Genomic DNA, 8,995 nt, shown 5'->3' with positions numbered 1-8,995 from the left:
CATATATTATGTATGAACAAATGAAATCCATATAATTCTTTTTAAAAATATCTCAGTGAATTACAAAATTCATGAAGAACTTTTTTTTAATATAAAACATTTATTGAACCTATGTTTCCAGAATAAATCATTTTGTTAGAGTCTCCCACCTAGAGCTATGGGTATATTTGGCACAATGAGTCAATGAATTTAAGCTTAAAAATCTTATGGTTCTGCTATAAAAATGTAAGCATACTAGTTCACTATGTTGTGAGTAATCAGCTGATACTACCTTTTCTGAGCGATACATACCAGTACATTAAAGATAGATCTTTATTTAAACTTGTTTTACAAATAAATGAAAGCAAAACCAAGTATTATTATTTTGGTAGATTTAGATTAATATTATAATACTGGCCAAAGGGAGAAGGGAGAAAAGAGAAAGGAGAAAGGAGGAGGAGGAGCAGATTGTTTTCCAGATTTCAATTTTTGACTGTAAATATACTTTCCCAATACTGGAGAAGCCAGACTGGTAGTTCCATAAATTTTCTACTATTTATTTTGTAACTACACCTAAATCACAATAACTTGTCCAGCTGCTGCCACACCATATAAAATATATATTTTACTATTCAATACAGTCTCTTTTCATGGCCGGTATAAACTAAAGAATATGTTTAAAAGACATAGTAGGCTTCTGTGTACAGGAAAGGGGTCTTTGCTTTCTTGTAGAATGAATTGTTTTTGACATAATAGCATCCACTGTATGCATTTTCTATGTCCCTGGTCCTTTTGTGTTTCTGGCTGAACATTCAAACCAATAGCTATAATTCTTAAGTTGACCTTAATCAATATTAAAGAATTACTGACATAGAAAAATGACCCCAAGAACCTGAATAAGAGATTTCTAACAACGTATGTTCCCATTCCTCACCATCACAAATGATTACATCTTCAGCAACAATGTGCAATTATACATGTTGTATTGTTTGATACAAACCCCATGTATCCATGTGGGTCCTTTTCTCCAATGAAAGCCACTCTAATAGTCCTGGTTGTAGCAATAACAAACCATCGGAAGATTGTCCCTAGCTGTTTCGGCTTCTGGAAATTCTGCTGAAGAGCATTTCTATTTCCTGTCTTTTTGCTACAGTAGATTTGCCCTTAAGAGTTGCATTCCTCACAGTGACATGAGAGGATGTAGCGGTAGGTGGCAGTAAGTCTCATACCACCAGAGCAGCGCAAGCGCATGGCCTTCAGTTTAGAAGTCTGTGGCCGGCAGCAATGACATGTGGATCGGAAAGGCTGTTTCAGAACTGTGCTGAAGGACACCATTGGCTCTGAGCGTGATGTTTGAGTGCACTGTCCCTCACAGCGAGCCAGCAGCACCATCTATAAAGGAAGGAGACCAAAAGATCAGAAGAGAAGAATCAGCCCTAAAGAGTGCAACATATAATACCAGTAGAAAATGTGTGGCTCAGAACTGTATGATTCTTACACCCCAGTTCATAAACAGGTGAAGTCATATATATGTTGTTGAGTCATTTTAAAGTCTGTATAAAACTTACAGTAGTCCTCCTTGCACATATAAATAGCCATACCCTAAATGTTATATCATGGACATTGCATATTGTATTAATTATATAAGCATGTGCAATATTTTCAGTGTATTTTTAATCACTCCCAATCAATTTAATAAAGGCATGTCTTTCAAAAGGAGAACAAAGCTGATGGAATTCTCACTATGTATACTGCATATAGTATATATTGAAAGGTATGTTTCTCTTGACTTTTCACATTTAAATGAATTTTGAGGGGAAATTTATGAGGAACTGTCTGGAAGGGGTTTTTTTTTTCTAATCAGTATTCATGAGCAACCAGAGAGGCTTCAGAATGATGGGACAGCATGCCACAGAGAAAGAGAACAAAATTTCACAACTATAAACTTTTACATGTGCCACCTACAGAAAGGGAAATCGTAAGACCACACTGTAGGTCGAATGACTCAACTGATATGCTGCATATTGCAAAAATTAAGTAATTTATTATGGCAAATTAAAAATGGTGCATTTTAATCAGATACAAAATCTCCCACTTCACAGAATCTAATACAAATTCAGATTCTAGAGTAGCATTGTCACTGGCCTTGTAGTCAAGGTTTATGTTTGAGTGAAAGAATCATAACAATGAAGAGTTCCTTAATATATACTTAATTTAAGTAAAATTATAGCAGTTAAATCCCCCTACATTGTTAAGGAGTCCACTAAATTAGTCTAAATTTTCAGCCATCTGTATATGCTATGGAGCAAAATAAGACCATATTTGAAGTACAATTGTGCATTAGTGAACATGTAATCGCTAAACTGAAATTTGAAAAAAGGAAAAACAAGTTAAATAATGTATGATAAGGCAGGCTATGAATTTTGTTTTTAATATACAGATGGACCAAAGGAAAAATATGTGATTGAAAGGATTTAAATTTAGGCTGTTATAATCTTAAAGAGAATTTTTCTAAAATAATGTGGGATTGGGATATATCACAAGAGAAATTGTCTAAAATGTATAACAACGCTTCAAATTCAAATTGGAAATGTGAACAACAAGGGACATTTCATCATGTTTGGTGGACATGTAAAAAAGCTAGAAAGTTTTGGATTCAAATATACACAGTGATGCAGAGGATTTTAAAGATATACAATTCAGATCAGAAGTCTTTTGAGGGGGATTGATGGAGAAACTGCTGGAAAAAAGTCATGGAACTTTGCTTTTGTACGTGATAACAGCATTGAGATTATTGCATGCACAAAGATGGAAAAATTGTCCACCACAGAGGAATGATTAGTGAAGATGATGGAAATTTCTGAGATGATCGAATTGCTTTTTTGATTTAGAGAAAAGACAATATCTATGTTTATTGTTAACTGAAAATCCTTTATGGTTTTTAGCATAGAGCAGAAATAAAAAGTTTGGTTAAACCACTAGAAACCATTCCTCTTTAGGCACAAAAGCTGGACAGGTGACTTTGTGCCTCTCATTCAGCCCAACTCACCTCACAGAGTGGTTGTTGAGGGGGGAAAGGAAGAGAAAGGAATGTTTGCCACCTTGAGTTGTTTATAAAAATGATAAAGGCAGAATATAAATAAAAACAAACAAATATACAATCAAACAAATAATGGTTTTATGATTACAGGATAGATTATGGAAAGAAAAGAGCAATGGTGTAATCCTGGAGTAAGAGGAAAATTTATCATTGTACTTATAACAGCTGTAAAGATCAGAAGCTACTTCTTTGTGTGTTTTCTTTTCTATTTTTTTTCCTTTTTTGCACTTTTCTTTTTTCTTTTTTTTTCTTCTTACTTCATTTTGATTTGCGTTAATTTTCATCTTTAAAACTTTTAATGAAATTATATTAAAATTGAAGACTTATCACTGCAGAAATATGGTACATGGTTACGAGAGAGGGGGGAGGGAGGGAGGGAGAATATGAATATCAGTTACTCCAAAATGTTAGAAAATACTACCCACAATGACAGTAAATCTACTTTACTCCAAGATTGGGTTAATCCAATCATTAGACCAAAGTGATTACTTCAGATGCAAGAGAACAAGAGTTTCTCCTGAACGTTATAAATGTTTTCCACTGTGGGAAACAGAGCAATATATATTACATAATCTACTCTGCCCCTTGCTCAATTTGTGATTACATTATTTGAGAACTCTTTCCTATTATATGAACTTCTTTATGAACTGAAGTTGATTGAAATGTTAGTTCAGCTTCTTTCTCTAAATAAAGTGTACAGAAGCACACATCTTTACATCACTTCAGGTGATAAAAGATCATTTTGTGATGATCTTGCTTAACATCAAAACATCTCTGCAATTAACCTAATTTTATAAACAGTTATGTATTAAGCCAATATTTGGTTTTAGAAAATGTAATTGTCGTTCCTTACAAGTTTGGTAGTGCTTGTAATAATTTCACAAAGCTTGAGAAGTTTCCAGCAACACTTACCTTTGAGCTGCATTTGTATAAAGGATGGCTGATAGAATCAACATAGTGATGCCTCATACATCGCCCTGGGTCCGTATCAATCATAAAGGTACTATCCTTTTTACTGCCTGTATCGCCCATTATCACCAGAAGGGACAGCATGGAAATTGAAACGGCAATAACATGATTTCCCATCCTTGGAGAATGTCTTAGGAGTACCAGTAGAGGGAGATAGAGTATCAGAAGCCCTCTAAAGACTGAGGCCCAGTCTTTTGCCAAGAAAGCAGAGGGTCTGTTTTAAGTCTCCGAGTTGTCATTGCTGGTTTGGGGTTAGACATTTGCTGAGGTTATAATCCATCAAAACATCCCCTTCATAGCTGGAATAAAAATAAATAAGTTACACTCCTTGAAAACAGCACAATGGTCTCAAGAGGCGAATAAGCATAAATTACAATGGAGCGCAAAGGGCTGATCTGGTCCAAGAAACACTTATGGAGTAACCATTGTCCCAAATTACATATAATGAAAATAAGGGTAAAACCATGCTTAAGGCCTCTTCTATTGATATTATAATGGTGAGAATTTTAACTTTTAATCCTGAAGAATGGTTTTTAGGTGATGAAATCTATCCACTGGGGTCCAGCTTAATGAAAATTAGCAAGGCATTTGCGGTTTCTAAATGTAAATGCTTGTATATCTACATGTCATAATAAAAGCCCTATTCTAAGGTTTAGATCAAGACAGTGTTTCATCAGAGTTGCTGGTTTGGCTTCAAGAGCAAGAGAAATTGAATTCTTCCCTTTCCTGGTTAGGTTGCCTTGTCATTACAAAAGCATGAGTTCCTCGGCCATATATTTGTTTCTATAGGTTACAGCCCCGCTCATGCTGTTGCCCATTAAAATGTACTGGGATATATGGAATTAGTGGATGTAATAATATTTGCAAGGTGAAAATAGATTTTACATCAGCACATGCAAATAGGCTACACATATCTGTATGTGAACACACTAATGATATATGTGATCCATTAAGTAGGAAATATATGTATGAAAAAGTATACCTATAAGAAAGATAAAGCTATAAAAAAAATTTAAAAAATCATTTATAAAGGCATAATCTGATGAAAATCTTGATCTTAACTGTAAATATGACTCATTATTTTCATATGCACCCATGAGAAAATTAATTTTTCCACCGGAGAGAAAAGAACAGCTATTATTAACTCCCTTAATTTATTCAAACCCAGTCAAATAATTATGTAAACATATCAGGCCTTAATAATTATGAAATATTCAATAAATGTAGCTGCTACTTAAAAAGAACCATAAAACTCATTCCAGATTGCTTTAAAAGAATATACTAGTTAAAATATAAATGCTGAAAATCTATAAAATGATGGGGCTAGAAATATAGATAATTTCAAGTTGCAAAAATTGATTTTTGAAAATCTGAAAGCTGAAAAGATACACACTTTATGTTTATTCATAGAGGGGTAATTGTAAATGTGTATCTGGTGAGACATGATCCACTTGATAAATCAACAAGAGATCTGATTTTGTAGCTACCATTCATCTACTAAACTTATTATGTTCCTTTCCATTAGCATATAAGAGCTATCATTTCATTATTCAAGGACAGAGCTACATCCTCTGTTCCATCTGCTTGGTATCTCCCCCACATTCTTTATCAAGGAAAGCAACATGAAGAGTTAAGTGACTCATTTTCTTTCCAATAGAAATCTAGAAGTTGGACACTCCTGTAGGAAGAGAAAAAAAGTACCGTACATAAATTCTGTTCACAAAGTTGCTTTCTCTGTGAACATGAGGTCAGTTCTTAGAAATAATACGGTTTAGTATACAAACTGACATACAGAGAAAAACAAAGCACCTACACAGTCTTCACCAAAGCCATTGCAGAAATCCTATTGTGTCTGCGTAAATTAAATTGTGTTTCTTTCAGCCAACTGCACAATACTGAACTAGCAATTCACCTTATCCTTATCCTTAGCTTGCTGAGCATTTTCATAGTAATTTGTTTTCAAACTGTTCCCATGTGAGAGAAAGCTGCAAAGCCATCTTTCCATTCAACTGAAAAGGTTTGGGGAAGTGTGTAGCACCAGGAAGCCATCAAGAAGTAAAAACCTAAGCTGCAGCATTACCCTTGCAGACATCCTACTCAACAGTTGAGTCATAATTAAATTGGCTCAGTAAAGTGTTGGAAATGCAGGATGCCAGCAACTTAGGGAAAGCTAATGCTATACCAATTTTGTACCCCTCCATCTCTGCTTCTCATTCAGTTTGATGGGAAAACTATTCCAGCTACCAAGAAAAATAATATGTTATTCTAGCACTTCTGCTCCTTATGAGATGACTGAAGACACTCTTCTGTCTTCCATATTGTACCTTCACTATAGCACTCTGCAGGTTACATGGCTTCCTACACCTTAATTAAATCCCACTGAAACACCCATGGGGGAATTTTGCCTGTGGTTGTATTTTTTTTTTCAGAATCATGGAAAACCACTGCAAAGTGTGGAGAGATAAGAAAGAAAAAAGCAATAGCAGCAGCTTCTACCATGTCTGAAACTTTTCAAAAGCTATTTTAAATATTCTAAATAATTAAGTAGGAAAAGTGTCAGACCAAAGAACATTGAACAGGACTGATTGTGCTTTTACTGAAAAACTACTGCTACTCCTTACTTGGAAAGTTGGGCTTTGAATTGGCTGTTTCCTTGAATTAATGGAAAGATTGACCAATGTTACTTCATGCATGTTTAATAAGATTTAATATATAGCACTAGCACTAGCACTTAGATTTATATATCACTCCATATTGCTTTATAGCACTCTCTGTGCTGGCATATTGCCCCCAACAATCTGGGTCCTCGTTTTAGTAACCTTGGAAGGATGGAATGGTGACTCAACCTTGAGCCAGTCAGGATTGAACTCCAGGCTGTGGGCAGACCAATCTAACCACTGTGCCACTGTGACTCCCAGGATATATGCTGTCACCGTGTATTATAATAGTTTTCCTTTCACTTTTTTCCATTTATATATATTGTTTTGTATGCTGTGGTAATATTTCTTGTTTTCATTTTATATATTACAATAGTAATGAAAATAATACTGGTAGGATGTGGCCATATCTGGAGACAGCAGAAGATAAGAGAAAAAAACTGGAAAAGACAGCAAAATATGAAGACCTGCAAATAGAAATAGAACTGTGGCAAAAGAAAGCAAAGGTAGTACCAATAATAATAGATGCCTTGGCTGAAATCCCAAAACAATTGGCGCACCACTTGGACACCATTGGCATTGATAAATTCACATCAGTCAATTGCAAAAAGCAGCTTTACTTGGAACAGCTTACATCAGGTGTCAAACTCAAGGCCCGTGAGCCAAATATGGCCCGCAGAGTGCTTAGATCTGACCCACGGGGCCAACCTGCAAACAGTGAAGGACTGGCCTATGGTGCTTCTGCCAGAAAAAAATGAAGCTTGGGAGAGCTGCGTGTGGCCCTCCTGAGCTCCGTTTTCACTGGCAGAGGGTTTCAGGAGCCCATTTTCGCTGACAGAGCATTTGGACCACCAGAAGTGCCCCCAACATAAGTGATGTTGAGCTGGCCCTGCCCACCCTGGCCACACCCACCCTGGCCCCCCAAGGTCAAACACTACCTTGATGCGGCGCTCATTGAAATTGAGTTTGACCCCCTGACTTACATCCTTCCATGATATCTGTAACACCATCAAACATACTCATCAAACATCCTCATCTTCCTATCACAGGTCCTTGGGAAGGACTCGATGGGCAGACAAAAATGCCAAATCCAGTCTGAACATCTGGTTGACTGAGTGATGAATCATAATAATACAGCCCAATGATGATCTTTGCAAAAATAATCATTCAGCTCCCCTAGGCCACCTTCTGCAGTCTTTTGTTACATGCCCAAAAGATGGACTACAATTTCTACAATCTCCAGCTAAATGACAAACAACTATTAGCAATGTATGGTTTTCTTTAAAGTTTGGCTTAATTACTTTATGTACTCCTCTATGCTCATACAGCTGTATATTTATAGGCCTCCTTGATAAATTGACACACATACATAATCTAAACATCAAAATACACAGGCAACCTCTTACTTACTTTCCCCTTACAAATATAGAGGGCTAATTGTCCTATTAAGAATCACTGTCTCTCATATTTAAAACATGTTTCAAAAATATTGAACAAGAAAGACATTTGAGCAATGAGTAACTCTTGGAACTGTTTTCTTTATTATATAATTTTCCTGATTTTTTAACATATATTCTGAAAATCATATGATGTTATTATGCCTATTATATGCTTCGGTTTTTTTTGTTTAATTAAATAAACTAATTTTTATTTTTTTATTTTTTTATAAACTTTATTAGTTTTACTTTTTAAAAAACAACAACAACACAGCTACAAAGTATATACAACAAAAAGACGAACAGGTCTTGGCATGGGCCAAGAGGGAAAGAGAGGAAAGCTTGAGAGAGGAAAGAGGAAAAGGGAAGGGAAGGGGGGAGGGAAAGTGGGGATAACAGAAGTGTGAAGAAAACAATTATAATAAAACCATATTTTTGTGACTGTCTGTAAGGTCTTTTCTTCTTCCAGACTATCGTTGGCAGTGCTTTTCTTTATCTCTGCCTCGGAGGCCTCGGTCTTAATTTTCTTAAAGATGATCTATCTTTGATTAAGCCAAATGTACAAAGGATTCCAATTGCTATAATAGGTTGAAGATTCTTTATTTTTTAAAGCTTGGGTTAGTTTGTCCATTTTGGCGCATTGTAAGATTTTCTGAATAACCATAAGATCAGTGGGGGTAGAGGGTAGTTTCCAGCACTGGGCAAATGCCAGTCTGGCCGCGGTTAAGATGTGAATTATAATATACTTTGACTTTTTGGATATTTGTTTATCAAAAATTCCTAGAAGGAAGGACTCTGGTTTGTACTCAGTTTGTTCCATGGTTATTTCCTCTAGCCAGTGCCTAATTTTTTGC

General features: G+C 35.6%; 1 protein-coding gene across 1 annotated transcript in view; it reads right to left on the bottom strand.

Annotated features, from left to right (window-relative positions):
* Positions 1–294: 294 nt before the first annotated feature.
* Positions 295–8,995, bottom strand: part of NDP (norrin cystine knot growth factor NDP) — a 31,071-nt gene continuing 22,370 nt past the window's right edge. Inside the window, exons 2-3 of the mRNA XM_026713676.2 lie at positions 3,992–4,347; positions 295–1,371 (exon numbers count right to left, since the gene is read on the bottom strand). Of these exons, the coding sequence (XP_026569461.1) occupies positions 1,144–1,371; positions 3,992–4,165 (402 nt within the window). The 5' untranslated portion in view covers positions 4,166–4,347 and the 3' untranslated portion in view covers positions 295–1,143. The remainder of the gene's footprint in view (positions 1,372–3,991; positions 4,348–8,995) is intronic.

Source organism: Pseudonaja textilis, chromosome 7 (assembly GCF_049901715.1).
Source record: "Pseudonaja textilis isolate UNSWEBS1 chromosome 7, rPseTex1.2, whole genome shotgun sequence".
Lineage (NCBI taxonomy): Eukaryota > Metazoa > Chordata > Lepidosauria > Squamata > Elapidae > Pseudonaja > Pseudonaja textilis.
This window is presented reverse-complemented; position numbering and strand designations above follow the sequence as displayed.